General features: G+C 50.7%; 1 protein-coding gene across 12 annotated transcripts in view; it reads right to left on the bottom strand.

The window, feature by feature from the left end:
- Positions 1–14861, bottom strand: part of LOC143358689 (uncharacterized) — a 107218-nt gene that overhangs the window by 87368 nt on the left and 4989 nt on the right. For all 12 annotated transcript variants that reach the window (XM_076796025.1, XM_076796026.1, XM_076796014.1 and 9 more), the window contains exons 2-3: positions 6834–8613; positions 4105–6745 (exon numbers count right to left, since the gene is read on the bottom strand). In XM_076796025.1, the coding sequence (XP_076652140.1) occupies positions 4105–6745; positions 6834–8579 (4387 nt within the window). In that variant the 5' untranslated portion in view covers positions 8580–8613. The remainder of the gene's footprint in view (positions 1–4104; positions 6746–6833; positions 8614–14861) is intronic.

Raw genomic sequence — 14861 nt, 5'->3', positions numbered from 1 at the left:
ATTCCCCTAGATTTCTAATGGATTGTGGGGAAGCTTGTGAGGCTAGTTCTATGGCGTTGCATTCCAAAATTTCCCTAGATCTCCGCTAGAAGTTTTACTAGCTTTGGAGAATCATGTTTCAAATTTTCCCTAGATCTAGAATTCCCCGTAGCTCTTTGATTGATTGTCTACTAACATTATAGATCCATATCTCAAAATTTCCCTAGACCTGGGAACTCTTTGATGTTGTAGAGACATTTTTCTAGCTTTGTGCAGATAGTTCCACTATATTTGTGGCACCATATTTGAAAATTCCCCTAGAACAGCGTACCAGTGTGTCTTCTGGTCTATTCTAGAGTCTCTAAGCCAGCTTTGAAGAACTAGACATTAAAATTTCTCTAGACATAGATTGCCCACTGTTCCATTAACTTCGTTGGGCAGAGTCCAAGAGGTTCTCCAACCTCGGTCGTGTTTCAAAATTTCTCCAGATTCCCCAGACATTCAAAAATTCCCCCAAACCACCCCTGACCCTCGCAGGGTTTCGTCGCTGGTCCAATGGAACCTGTCTCCACTTTCTCCATGGTTCCACGGACGAATTCACGACCTACATCACATTTTTCCCCTAGATGGCCCCCAGCAGCAGATGCGCACTTACCTTCTTCTCTGCCGAACTTGCGTTTCTTCTTGCTGAGGCCATCTCCGGCGGACGAGCTCTTGCCAGAGCTCTTGTCCTTGCTCTTCCAACGGGTCAGCATGATTCGGAGCCGCTTGAACGTCTTTAGAACCGCTGGCCCGCGACGGATCACTGCAACTCGCCGAAACTTCTCGATCCCGATCTTCGCCCGCCTTCTCGCTCATCACACAGGCGTCTATCTTTCTTGTTTGTCACTGTCGACCACGACCACCCGGTACATACAGGGACAACCGAGAGATCTACGGGGCGATCGCGCGGCCGGATCGATCCTCGAGCCCTCTACCAACGACAGTGCTCAACCGATGATCCCTCTCCCTCTCTCTCTCTCTCTCTCTCTCTCTTTCCCGCTTTCTCCCGGCGCTCTTTCTTGCTCGCTCTCTTTATTCCTTTCCTCTAGCTCGGTCCTAAGGGAGAACGCAGGCGAGCCGTGCGCGCACACACGCAGGCACACGTCGGCTCCGACCTCGGACCGTGTCAAGAACGAGACGCGCTCTCTACCGTTTCCGGTCGACGCGAGCGCAACAGTCGCGGCCACGACGTCCCGGCGCCTATGACGTCGCCATCTTCCGGTCGCCGCGAGCTTCACACACCGAGCGCGGGGGTGAGCGTAGTCGAGCGTGTGCCGCCACCGTTCCGAACCGGATCACTGGGTCAAACGAGAGAGCGAGGACTCCTCGGCGGTTACCCTCGAACGCAATGGAACGCAGCGCAGCGCAGCGCAACCACCGATTAAAACCGACCGGGTCTCGTCTCTGCTACGATCGGACCAGAAAACAGGATCGAACACACTTCCACCTACGCGCACATCCTCCACCTCCGCCTCCGCCTCTTGCTCCTCTAAGCACAACAACGTCGAAGGAGGACCCGAACCGGGAGACTCTCTCTCTCTCTCTCTCTCTCTCTCTCTCTCTCTCCCTCTCTCTCCCTCAGCCTCCCAGCGAGAAAAAGATCCTCTATACCCTCTAGGTTCTTGCGCAGACCGACACGTCCAGTTACAGGATCACTCGGAAAAAGAACGAGAACAGTAGCAACGAGAAGAAGACGATCAGCAGGAAGAACACCAGGAATATCATCAGGTGAATCCTGCTCACGGTGAGGTCCATGGCGGGGAGATCGATAGCCTAGCGTGGGCGTCCGTGGCTCCTCTACCCTCTTTTCCCGGCTGCCGCTCGGTGGAGCAAGAGAATTCGCCCGGCGAAAAAGATCACACTCTCCTCCGACAGACACTGATGTTTCAGGCTTCAAGGTCGCCCGACGACGAACCACGCACCGACCGCGAGAGCAGAGAGGCCTCGGGAGAACATCGTGCTTCAACGAACGCCGGCGGCGGCGAGAGTCCGGACGCGGGGATCCGATCGCACGGAATCCTCTCCTCCGCGTTTCTGGTGGTCCCGAGGACCACCGGGTGTGCGGTCCGCGTCTCTTCACTGAGGTGTCCGGCCCCCCGAGGGTCCTCGAAGGTCGCGATCGATCAGTCTTCAGTTCACCCCGAGTCGAAACCCCGCCGGTGAATAAGACGCGAGAGCAGCACAGGTAGAGATCCAGCAGCCACCCCCGACCACCAGCCGCCAGTCGCTACCATCACTGAGCCGGCCGCTAGCTAGGCGAGTGTGACAGGGTGCGCCAACGCCGCCACCACCCCCTCCTCACCTCGGCGATTCTAGCCGCGCGGCACCACCGTCGAAAACCCGCGGAACCGAGTCGCCGGGATCTGCCCGAGTCCCGGCACAACTCCTTCCCCGCCTCTCCCCGCTACACTTCTGGCCATCCGCTCTCCTCTCCCGGACGGCCGGCACCCGCTCCTGCTCTGCCCCAGCGTGACAGAGTTTCCTTTCTCTCTCTCTCTCTCGCTCCGCTAGGCCCTCCCACCGCCAAGCGGTTCCCAGTCCTGTTTCTGTCTAGCTCTCGGCGTTGACGTCACGGGAACCCAGATCGATCCCGTACGCCCACCTAGCCTCTCTCGCGCCAACGCATCATCCCCCACGGAGCAAGTTTTCTTTCTCTTTCCTTCGGTCTTTGTGTCCCTTGATCTTTGTCTTTCTGCTGCACGCTGCTCCGCTTTCGCGTCGAAGAAGACCCCGTGTCCAACCGAACCTCTGCCTGCCACTGGGTAGTATAGCTGCACACCGAAAACATTCGACGGAACCACCCCTCCCCTACCCCGAGCTCAGCTCTTTGAAGCGAACCGAACACCGTGACCTAACCACCGTTCGCGGTTTATGGGATGGGAGAGGGAGAGAGGGACAATGTTTTGCGGAACCCTTTACACGGTGACGGGGATGATGTTTGAGATTGATTCCTGTTGACCGAGCCTGATGGATTTTTGCCCGGAGACTTCGCGGGATTGATATCGATTCCGAGGGACGGATGGTTATTTATTGTGGCAGCTGCGGGGTTAATGAGGCTGGATCGGACAAGTTTGATTGGGGTCGCGGTGGGATTGACGAAGTTGTAGCATCGGTGAAATTTGTCTTGAAAAGGAAGGTCGATTTGGATTCCTGTTTGAATCGAGTTTGCGCTAATTCGGATTTTGGTTTGATGAGATTGCCATCGGTTTGGCGTGGCTTGCACGTAATAATATGTGGACAAATTAGGGCTAAGTCCGTAGCAACTTTGTTCCATTACCTCTTGGTAGGTTGTGATGGGTTTGAAATGGTTTGAGACTCCTAATTGGAGTCATTTTTTTCCTCCAATTTAATGATAGAGTAGAAGGACTTTGATTCCAACTCAGGGCTAAGTCGCGCCGATTTAAGTCAACTAAAGAACCTCGTCCCTCGTCTTCGACGTCACGAAACATCGTCCTCGTGTGCGGAAGAGGCTTAAGGCCTAAGAACGAGATTTGTCGGGACCTCGCGGGACGTGCCTGCGCGCGATGCTGCGCCGCTCTCGGTCCTCTCCCTAAGAGGCTCATTGAGATGCATAGTCATACGCGGAGGAGCGGTTCACACCTTGTCTAGCTGGAATTACGAGGTGCAGGAGCTTTCCCGCCGGAAGTATCCGCGAATCGAGCCAGATAGTACACCCGATCCCTAAACCTATCAGCCCTAACCTAACAGGTTTTCGGTGTACCACACGCGTAATATCGAATAAAATCGTATCCAATTACCGTCAACTGATAATTAACAACGTTTGACGATGTTTGAGCTGCTGTAACTTCGTGAAAAAAGATCGGACGGCGATGAACCTGGGCTCATTTCAAAGAGTAAAACCCTCACTTTCGAACACCACAAATCATTTTTTGTTAAAATTTTTTAAGTCAAAAATACATTTGGCAACGTGAAAATCGTACTTTGAACGAAAAGAGCACCGTCCTGTATCACGTGGCCTTTGCACTCCTCTCGAAATTACTTCTATGAACTTACATTTCAAAATTCGGTAATCTAGGTCAAAAGGGACCCATTCACCGTAAATAAACATAGAGCACTACTTACCCTTTTGGCGAGGCAACCGCATGGGGTCAGCATTGTGAGGACTGGTAGCCCGGCGAGGGTCCTGCCACCTGGGGTCCTCGAAGACGTTGCTTCTGGCAGCGGCAGACATCCTGGAGCCAGGATCCTTGGGTAAAGGGGGCAATGGTCTATCGGCATCGTACTCTGCATCCACGCATTGCGCATGATCGCGACGTTCATGGTGTGAAAACACAGAATCGGTATCCGAAGTGCTATCCTCGCTACGGTGTCTTCTGGTTGGAGGCTCCGGAGCTGTTCCATGTTTGGTGGGCCAGTTGCCAGTGGGTAGATCCTGGCCCACGGAGGACTGGTTCGAGAAGCTGACCCTTTTAGCGCCACCTGTGGTCCCATAATCCACGGACTCGCCACTGATGAGGCTGCCCCTTTTGAATATAGGATGAGGAGTTGACTTGGCATCAGGATCGTTTGATTCCTCGTAACTGGTAGCCTCTGGCTTCCTCTGAGGTTCGTTTCCTCGATGGAAGTGGGGCGAGGCGCTCTTGGACCTCTGAGCTTCTAGTCTCTCAAGGTCTACGGGCTTGGTCTGCAGCTCCCTGCGGTCTCTGATTGCCTGCTGGGGTCTGACAATTAGCACTGGCTGATTAGGCCCCTTTTGGCTCTGCATCAACGGTGGCTTGCCACTTACAGTCCCCTTCGCCCTCCTCATGTTCTCCGGCCAGGAGTTAGGCTCTCCACAGGCCACAACCGGCGCCCTGATGGACCCCTGCCTACCTCTGACAGGACTCTTTGCTCTGTGGATCACTTCTTCAGCCATGTTTTGCTCGTAGATCCTTCGCTGCTGCTCCTCGTCCAGCTTCTTCAGCTGCTGCCAGTACACCGCCTCTCGAACCTCGGGCAGATCAATCTTCCTAGCAATCTGCTTGAGATTCGCAGATGTTGGCGAGGTCACCGACTTCCTCTGAGCCTCCAGGGCTTTGTGCTGCCAGTAGAATGCCTCCAGGTGCTGCCTGGTCTCCTGCTTCGACGGAGAGGTGGGTGCTCTTTGCGCGTACACAGGCTCCGGCACTCTTTGAACGTACAGGACCTCTTCAGGTCTACGCTGCTGTTCGGGTGAACGGGACTCTCTCTGTCCAGGGCTGGAGACCCTACCCTTAACCTGGCCAGGTGAGATCTTGGGCCGCTGAACCTGCTGGGACTGTCTCTGGCTCTCTATCTGCAGATCTAAGCGACTGGTTTTGTCCACAACCTTACCCCTCTGAGAACTCTGGTCTGGTCTAACTGCTGGAGGCGGGGAAGAGGCTCTACCCTGGACCCAGGCCACTCTATCATCATTATCCTTCTTTTGTGGAACCGTACTGTACTCGCCAGGCTGACCAACTTCACTCCTCTGGACATACACAGGTTCAGGTCGAGGCATCTCTGCGGGGAAGTTAGTGACAGGACCTTGGGAAAAGTTCATTTTAGGAGGAGAGTAGTCTTGTTTAGGCTCCACAGGTCCAGAAGACGGAAGCCTGGTTGATCCAGTAATGTTAACTGGCGACTCAACTGGTCTAGGCTCGTTAGAAGGCCTGGGGATCCTTGATTCATACGGTGTTTCTCTTTTTGGGGAAGCTATCAAGATCTGCTCGTTCGGGTGAGCCCTTCTAGGCGCCGGCTGCAACCTCATCTTCCCCTGACTACCTGGCGAGCAAGGTCCTGAACCACAACAACTGTCCAAGGACCTTATTTCCAGGCGTTGCGATCTGTCCTCACTTTGACAGCTCTTTGGACTGCGGCCACTCCCCTTGGACTCCAAGGACCTTTCCTGATTGGTGGGAGTGGAGTGTCCAGGTGAAGAGGGTGTTACATCATAGATCCTGTCGTCCATGCACCTGGTGGACGATCTAGACGGCGATTTCTCGTTCTCGTAGATCCCATCCCTGTCATCCAGGTCCTTCGTGTGCGTCGGTGAGTTTCCAGGAGACTGAAGATAGTACTCGCCACTTTTCGAGCTGGAGGGTGAGAACTCGCTCTTCTGACTGGAGTTGGGCGTGCAGCTGGAGTCAGCATAGTCTCCCGACTTCTGGCTAGACCCTGGAGAAGGATATTTAGGCGACCTAGCTATCGGAGTTCGGTTGTTAGGATTGACTATAGGCTGTCTGGTAATCTTGACTTGAGCAGACACTGACTTCAAGATCAACCCTGAGGCGTTCTCATTCTCATAGAGACCAGTATTAGAGAATGTCTTCTCGACGTACACGTTGTCGCCGAACCTAGCCGCCTCTCTGTTCTCTTCAAGGTAGTTCTCGTAGGTCAGATCTGTCCTCGAATGAGGAATCGCTGGTAGGGGTCTGTCTACAGGATGAATGGCCCTAGGTCTGACCAAGTAACGTTCAGTAGGAGGCGCAGAAATTCTGCCAGAGGGGCCATGATTTCTGTGGAAGAAGTATCGATGGTTCGGTTCCTGGAGACTATGCTTGCGCTCAAGGTGTCCGCGACCCAATTCCTCGCGCTTCTGTCTTTGTTCGAACTTTCGTATGTCTGGAGAGATTCCCAGGTTCCTTTCGGCCCAACGGTCATCTGGGGCGATGGAACTGAGGCTGGAGTCCGTGGTATATGACCTGGGCTGGCCTGCCCGGTCCCTCAGCAACGCCTGACCGTCGCAGAGTGGCGCTGAGGAAGCCTAAACGTGGAAGAAAGTTTGCTTTAGACTGAATGATCGGAAGGGTATGTTTATGGTGGTCGTTGGATTTACAACAAATTTTTCTTACCGTATTGGGACTGCATCGTCCCCACCGCGCATCGTCCCTCGCCAGGTGATCCGGGGTGCTAGTGATCGGTCCTTGATCAGGAAACAGCTCCCGCTTGATCTCGTCCAGCCTCTCTTCGATCATCGATCCATTCAGACTGTTGTCCAACTTGACGTTCCTCTTGATGTCCTCGTTCAAGTTCATGGTGTCCGGCGAGCGGGTGTAGTTACCATTTTGCTGATACCTGGCAAAGTGTCTGTCGTCCTGACGCTTCTTCTCCTTGGCCTCCTTTTTCTTGTAGTCCTTGCGCGAGTCCTTCGGCGAGAAGAAGCCGGGCAGCAGCCTACGCAACCCGAGCTTCCTCTTCTGCTTCTCCTCCTTCTTCCTCGAGGTGCCGACCTCCATGTTGAACTCGCGGATCAGACTCGCGTAACCGTCCCTGCCCGGCGGCTCCCTGCTCACGAACACGTCGAAGGAATCCGTGGAGGACGCTATCCTGCGGTCCTGCATCAACTCTAGGATCCTGTCCTTCCTCCACTGGCATCCATCCAGTGTCCTTCGATCAACTTCGTCATCGTCCTCTTCATTATCGATCCGCTCGATGTCCTCATCCACGGCCTTGATCCTGTCCTCTAAACAGGAATCAGAGTCCACAGTGCTAACCAAATCACTGCTGACTATCGTCAGGACCTCTTCAGACGTCTGCCTCTCAGCTATAGACTCTTGATCCTCTATGTTCTCCCTGAACAAGGTCCTATGATCCTCTTCAACGCTGTCCCTAGATGACACACTCTCTAGTTCTTCAACGTACGAGGACTTCGAAGACTCTGAAGACCGACGCGTCTCTAGGAACTCACCTGACCAACGCTTCTCCACCTCGGACACCTTCTTCGAGTAGCTCGGCCTCTTCTGCACGTCTGCTTCGATCTCTTCAGGGCCTAGATCTTGCTCTTCGATTCTCAGTCGCTTATCCAGACTCTGTCTGCGAAGGAAGTCCTCGTCGAAGTCGGTTACGGATTTCTCGTTTGCATTCGAGTCGACGACTACCTTCAAACTAGAGCTGGCACGGAGGTCTAGCAGCTTCTTGTACTGTTCTGCCGTGGTGGCGTCGATCCTGGTCCCCAGGTGTTGCTGAAGATCCTCTATCTTTGATTGACTTTGTTCCAAGCGATCCTTCGCGTGCTTCTCCTTTTTGTCTAGGTCCTTTCCTACCTCTGGATCTTTCAATTCCTCTGGATCTTCAGGGTGTTTCGACTTCTCTGGAAATTCTTCGGGATCTTTAGGATCCTCTAATTTCTCTGAAGCTTGAAGCACGGGGCTCTTCAAGGTAGGTTTCGCTGGTACCTTGGGAGGGATTTTATTTTTCACCACTATGCTGCCAATCGATGGGCTTTTCGTTAACTTGATCGGCTTGATCCTCTTCTCAAGGCTGCCCTCCGGGCTCTTCAAAGTCGAGGAAGGGCTAGAGAGGTTCTTCAGCAATGTTTCTTCAGGAAGGGAACTGCGGTAATTTGTTTTCGGCTGTTCGGTTTTGGTTGGCGAGGCATTCGTGGATTCAGACTTTATCGATAACTTCCGAGAAGTTTCATTCTTCGTGAGGAACACTTCGCGTGAACCGCTAGAGGACTCTAAGACGTACTTCTCGACGGTGACCTTGTCCACCGAGAGGACCCGCAGCCTCTCAGGATTGGTTGTCTTCTCCCCAGGATGCTGAAGAGTCTCTGGTCCCCGGGGGTCGTCATCGGCTGTCTCCTTCGCCGCCTCCATGCTTCCTCAGCCTCGCGATGCTCGTTGGCGACGCCTGGAATTCAGAACACATCGGCATTGTCTTCTGGGTCTGCTAGATAGTTGATCCTTCTCCCTGACAATTTGTTAAACCGCAGGAGAAGCGAAATTTACGAAAGCACTGAGTTTCGTTATAAAAGGGGACACTTGTGTTGTAAGTCTCAATTTTTTGTGGCTAGGATTTTCAACCAAAAAATCTGAAAAAATTCCGCAGTGTGTATTCAGGCGAAGACAATGCATCAGATTTTTTCCAAAGATATCGCACACGGTTAAGCAGAGATAACGAGGGGGGGTCCGGATAATCCGGACTGTGCCTTTATCTGCCTCCCTGGTTAAGATAGGACATTGCAACTTTGCACTCTCTTATCGCTCTACAAATCATCGACAGCTAACCAAAGTATCAATGGACGTTGAAAAATAGTTAAAAAATCGGTGGAATCGTGCAGCTGGCGACGACGATCGCTCGATGACGCCTCGCAGGCGCCAGGACAATATTAGCCGCGGTTCCGTCGCGGGTGTCGCGTTACCATGATTACGAGAAACCGATCTGCGAGTCGTGCGTGCGTGCCCGCGGTCCTCTCGGCTTCCATATTACGTGACTCGTGCCCTGTTCTCGAAAGAATGTCGCGGTCTCCGGTTTCCTCGGCCGATTCCATGGGAGCCCCGTCGACGAGGGAGGACCGTTTCGGCGGTGACGATCCCTCCCCCCCTCTTTCAGTCGTTTAAAGTTTAAACGGAGGAGGGCCTCGAAACTCGGTAAACCGAGCGAGGGGATCTTGAAGAGGCCCGGTCGTCGCGTCGTCTTCGGAGCGGAAGAAACGACGCGGCGGAGCTGCCAGGAGCAACGACCGTAACCAATTCCCGCCGCGGTCGGCCCCCGCGAACCGTTCGACGCTCTAGTCGTTTTTGATCCCGATGCAGAGGTCTTTTATGCACCGTTTACATTTCCTACAGGCCGATACAGAATCGAGGGCACGTGGAAACCGTTCGACTATCTCGAGGAGGAGACTTTACATGTTCGCGGATGCAACGCTCAAGTGCTCTGAACAGTGTAGATTTTGTGAGGATGTACAGGACGTTTCAAACTCTATACCTTCTTCAGATATTTTGCAGTATGTTCATAGAAACATTTCGTACATTTAGCAATACGAATACACTAAACATTGTGGATCCTGCTATAGAAGGCACATGCTTGTTCGTACTGTATACAGGTCGTTTCAAAATTGAGTGTACACCCTAGGTTGCAAGTTTGACAATGTACCCACACAGTTTGCATAAAGTGCAGTGAGCGATACGGACTACAACAACAAAATTAATAAATTTCTCCGATCGTAACTGTATACAGGGTGTTTAAAAAATTGTGCCCACACGTATCGTTACGTCAGCCCCGTTACAAGCACGCCGCTTACGTAATCGACGCGGGCAGCGCGTATTTTTTCCCTAATCGCCGTAAGTCAACACCGAGAGGTGTTCATTTCACCAGGCGAATATTGCGTTTCCCTCGCGTCCCTCGTTCCGCTCTGCTCTCACCGCGTCTCTTGTCCTCTCTCGTCCTCTCTGTTCTCTCTCTCTCTCTCTCTCTCTCTCTCTCTCTCCCTCTCTCTACGCGAGGCTGATTTTTCGCCGCGCGCCGCGAGCGAAGCGGAACCTATCTGTAGTTACGCGTGCCACGCTCAGCGTATTGTTACATAAACGGTCGCGTGGAATCCTGATCCCTCTTCTGGAACCCTGACGGGCGCTACCAGGACCTGGCAGGGACCTCCCCAGAGGACAGCAGATCTTCCGAAATCCTCTCAGAGGCTACCAGGACTCTCACAATTTTTTTAGAGGCTACTAGGACTTCTGACATTCTACCGGAAGGCATCAACTTCTTCAGGACCATCTCAGAGACTGCTAAGCTATCTGGAATCCTATCAGAGGCTACCAGGACTTTCAGAATTTTCTAGAGACTACTAGGAAATTCTACCGGAAGGCATCAACTTCTTCAGGAACATTTCAGAGACTGCTAAGCTTTCTAGAATCCTGTCAGAGACTACCAGGACTTTCAGAATTTTTTTGGAGACTACTAGGAAATTCTACCGGAAGGCATCAACTTCTTCAGGACCTTCTCAGAGACTGCTAAGCTTTCTAGAATCCTGTCAGAGGCTACCAGGACTTTCACAATTTTTTTTAGAGGCTACTAGGACTTCTGACATTCTACCGGAAGGCGTCAACTTCTTCAGGACCATCTCAGAGACTGCTAAGCTTCCTGGAATCCTATCAGAGGCTACCAAAACTTTCAGAATTTTCTAGAGACTACTAGGAAATTCTACCGGAAGGGATCAACTTCTTCAGGACCATCTCAGAGACTGCTAAGCTTTCTAGAATCCTGTCAGAGGCTAGAAAAACTTTCAGACTTTTTTGAAGACTTCCCGTAATCCCATCAGAAACCACCAGGTCCATCAGAACCCCCCTCCACCCATTCAGACTCTATCGAATCCTGCAAGAAATAATCCATCGCATTCCAAAACGGTCTCCCAAGGTCAGGAAAGTCCCAGCACAAGGCTCACGAGGAAAAATCCTTCGAGCCCCATCTCCCCGGGTTTATTTTGCTTCGTAGCAATCCTCTTCCGGGATTCTTGGTGCTCGTAGAAGCTCGTAATAGGCCAAATAAGAAGTCGAGTCGGATGAACGAGGATAAGAGGATGCAGGAAGCTTCGGGGGAGGGGAGAGACGTTAATAATCCCGAGTTAACGATCGACAGGGTCGGTCGGCTCGACGGGCACCGGTACCCGCCGCTAATTATCGCCGGCCTCGTTATCCCATTATCGTCATCCGATACTATCGCGGGTCGCTGCTCGCTTTGCCGGTTGCCGACCGTCGGTCTGCAGGATGCACCGTCTGTTGGTCTCTCTCTCTCTCTCTCTCTCTCTCTCTCTCTCTCTCTCTCTCTCTCTCCCTCTCTCACTCTGTCACTCTGTTTTTGGCGAGAGAGTGCATCCTGTCGCGGCTGTTGGACGCCACAGTTGCATAACCGAGGACATTCCGCTCGAAAGCGTGACGAAACGGGAGGAAAAAATGGTCGAACACCAGGCTAATCATTACCGTGTCATTCCTCGAGGTTTTATGGCAAGGAGTTTCATGAGCTGCGGTTTTTATTGCGATGAACTTTCCGCGAACGAATCGGTGACAGTCGATGCTCGGGTCCAAAGATTGTTGTACGGAGAGAGTCGAGTACATCTCAGTTTTGAACGATTAAAACGCTGTGTAGAATGAACTAAATAATTTTATATAGCACTGTACATTGACTACCACATGAAAAAAGTATACACAATTTTCTCGGTACTGTATTTTCGGTTTGAAACTGAACTGGGTTGGTAGGAAGTGTTGAAGGATAGAGTACACAAGGCTCTTTGTTTATTTGGTTTGTAGTGGATTTGATAGATAGTGCGCTATCTTGCAGTCTTATCAGAGGAACAAAGAATTTTTATTCGGACTCTGTTTGGTATGATTAGTTGACACAATCATGTACCATGAACTTCTGTATCGAACAAAAATTGTGTATCCAAACGACGGCACTGTACCTTAATTTTTGCTTTGGTAATAATTTTCTAAATTAAATTATTTCAAAGAACTCGGCAGACTACTTGCACAATCCTCTCAAACGCCAAAAAAGAACAGCATCGTTCCCCGCAAAAATATTAAATACCCAATCATATTCGTCAACAATTTTCTGCACTAGGTCGCTTCAAGTTTGCACAAACCTCACAATTCTGAAAATCCGACGGAACCACTTTGCACACATCTTCGATACAGTCGAAAGATCGCTTGGATCCACGGAAATCAATTTATCCATCAGTCAGAATAAAAAGATGTTCGGATTAAATCGATCTACTCACCGGGCAAAGGCGAAAATGAAAAAATCGAGTACGGTAGCAGGACACCCCGTGGATCCTTTTGACGGACAGCCACCTGTTCGCCTAATCGCGTCCAGGCGTCCCGAGCAGAAGGGAGACGGGTTCGCCGGTGGTCGGGATCGGTTTAGAAGCACTCACGGCGTCATCGGTAATTCCGTCGATTGTGCGCCGCCGCCGTCGCGACGGACGGGTCTTGCGTGACTCGAACGCCGCGTTGGGACTGAGGAGAGGATCTACACGGCCGTCGGAGGACCACGTGGTGTCCTCTGTAGATCGTCGATCGTCGATCGTTCCGTGTCGATCGGCACCGAGCGCCGACTAGCATCGGGGACTTGCTCGCCGGGACAAATCGAGGGAGAAAGAGAGAGACAGAGAGAGAGAGAGAAGAAATTAATTCTTCTTGAACTGTGGGTGGAAGGGGGGAGCACAGAGAGGGGGGAAGCTGAGAGAGAGAGAGAGAGAGAGAGAGAGAGAGAGAGAGAGAGAGAGAGAGAGAGAGAGAGCGAGCGAAGAGAGAAGGAGAATTGTGGGAGAAATGTGAAAAAGCAGCCGGTGATTATGAAAGTGTAACTCGAAATTCCAAACAAATTCGACCGCGGATCTGTATGCAAAATAAAAATTCTCCGTAATAATTGAAAAATACAGGTGTCACTTAGGAATTCCTTCGACACCTTGAAAAGATTGGAAATTGATTCTTTCAATCCGTCTAATGTCTCGGAAGAGATAAAACATTATGAGAAATGGACAAATAAATACAGAAAGCGGCGAGACTAATGTGATGGCGAAAATAAAACTGAGAGAACTGCGTGAATTGGAAATCAAAAAGGGATTGCCTGCCAAGAGTACCAAGAGAAAAAGAGCCTAAAGCTGGAAAGAGTGACAAGGATTGAAACCATCGAGGAAAAGAGAGAGTCACCGACCAACAGACCCGAGAGAGAGAGAGTAAATGCAACACTGTAAGAGCAACAGAGGGGGTCACAGAGTGAGTAATCGAGTGGAACAGAGGGAGAGGAGAAAGGTTGAAAAGAGAGAGAGAGAGAATGCAAGTGAGAGGACAAGAGGGAGGGGGTAGAACGTCTGTTGATGTTTTCGCGAACGGGGGGAGGGAGAGAGAGCCCGGGCAGATGAGTCGGATGAAAGACAAGGAGGAGACCGAACAAAGGAGAACAAGCTCGAAGCAATCGCGAGAGAGGAGAGACTGAGAGACGGCCTCTCGGATTTACTCCTCCGGCACACTGAAGCCGAAGCCGCGGCTCGAACGGCTCCAGCCGTGTTCCACCGCTGATAACGAGAACCGCAGGTACGCGTGTTTGCTCGTGACGCATCCTACTATCAGTGGACAGCGGTTCTCAATCGCTGAATAGGGGGACTACTTTCCTATAACTCATGGTTGCCTCTGCTTTTTTAATTTTTATTTCGTGGAAAGTCGAGGTGGCAAGGGCTAGAGGGATGAGAGTCGCTGGATCGTTGAGATTGTAGGTGTGGAGGTACACAGGTGACACTCGGCGATAAGGACATCGGCCTGGGAACTCGAACTGTGACCTATCCTCGGGGTTTGAGAATTAGGATGAGTTTATTTTTGAGTTTGGGATTTTTCAATTGAGCAATTATCTCTCCAAAGTTGTTGCAATTTTTTTAGCTCGACTAGTTTGAGCATTCAGTTTGAGATTTTTAAATTGAGTATTTGTTAAGGCAAAGTTTCTACTGTGAAGTTGTTGCAATTTTTTTAGTTTCACTAGTTTGAGCGTTGAGTCTGAGATTTTTAAATTTAATATATGTCAAGGCAAAGTTTCTACTGTGAAGTTGTTGCAATTTTTTTAGTTTTACTAGTTGCAGCATTGAGTTTGAGATTTTTAAATCTAGTATTTGTTAAGGCATTGGTTTCTACTGTGAAGATGTTGCAATTTTTTTAGTTTCACTAGTTTGAGCATTGAGTCTGAGATTTTTAAATTTAGTATATGTTAGTTAAGGCAAAGTTTCTACTGTAAAGTTGTTGCAATTTATTTAGTTGCACTAGTTTGAGCATTGAGTTCGAGATTTTTAATTTGAGTATTTGTTAAGGCAAAATTGCATAACTCTGAAGTTGTTGCAATCTTCGATGTTCCAAGTCGAGTACACTCAGTTGAATTTTTATATTTGTATCTTTTTCGTTATAAAAAATTGCTTGGCTCTATTTTTAGCACGAAAGTATTATTAGCTACGGGAATACTCGATGTCCCAAGTTGCCGGGAGATAGAAAATTGTCGGAGTTGTTTAGATTCCTACAGAACGCATTTCTTACATTCCCGAGTCTAGAGAGCAGATCTGCACGCGGTTTTCTATTTTCATAGTTAATTTAATGCGAACTAGACCGGGAGGAAAAAATTCG

This window comes from Halictus rubicundus, chromosome 11 (assembly GCF_050948215.1).
Source record: "Halictus rubicundus isolate RS-2024b chromosome 11, iyHalRubi1_principal, whole genome shotgun sequence".
NCBI classification, from domain to species: domain Eukaryota; kingdom Metazoa; phylum Arthropoda; class Insecta; order Hymenoptera; family Halictidae; genus Halictus; species Halictus rubicundus.
This window is presented reverse-complemented; position numbering and strand designations above follow the sequence as displayed.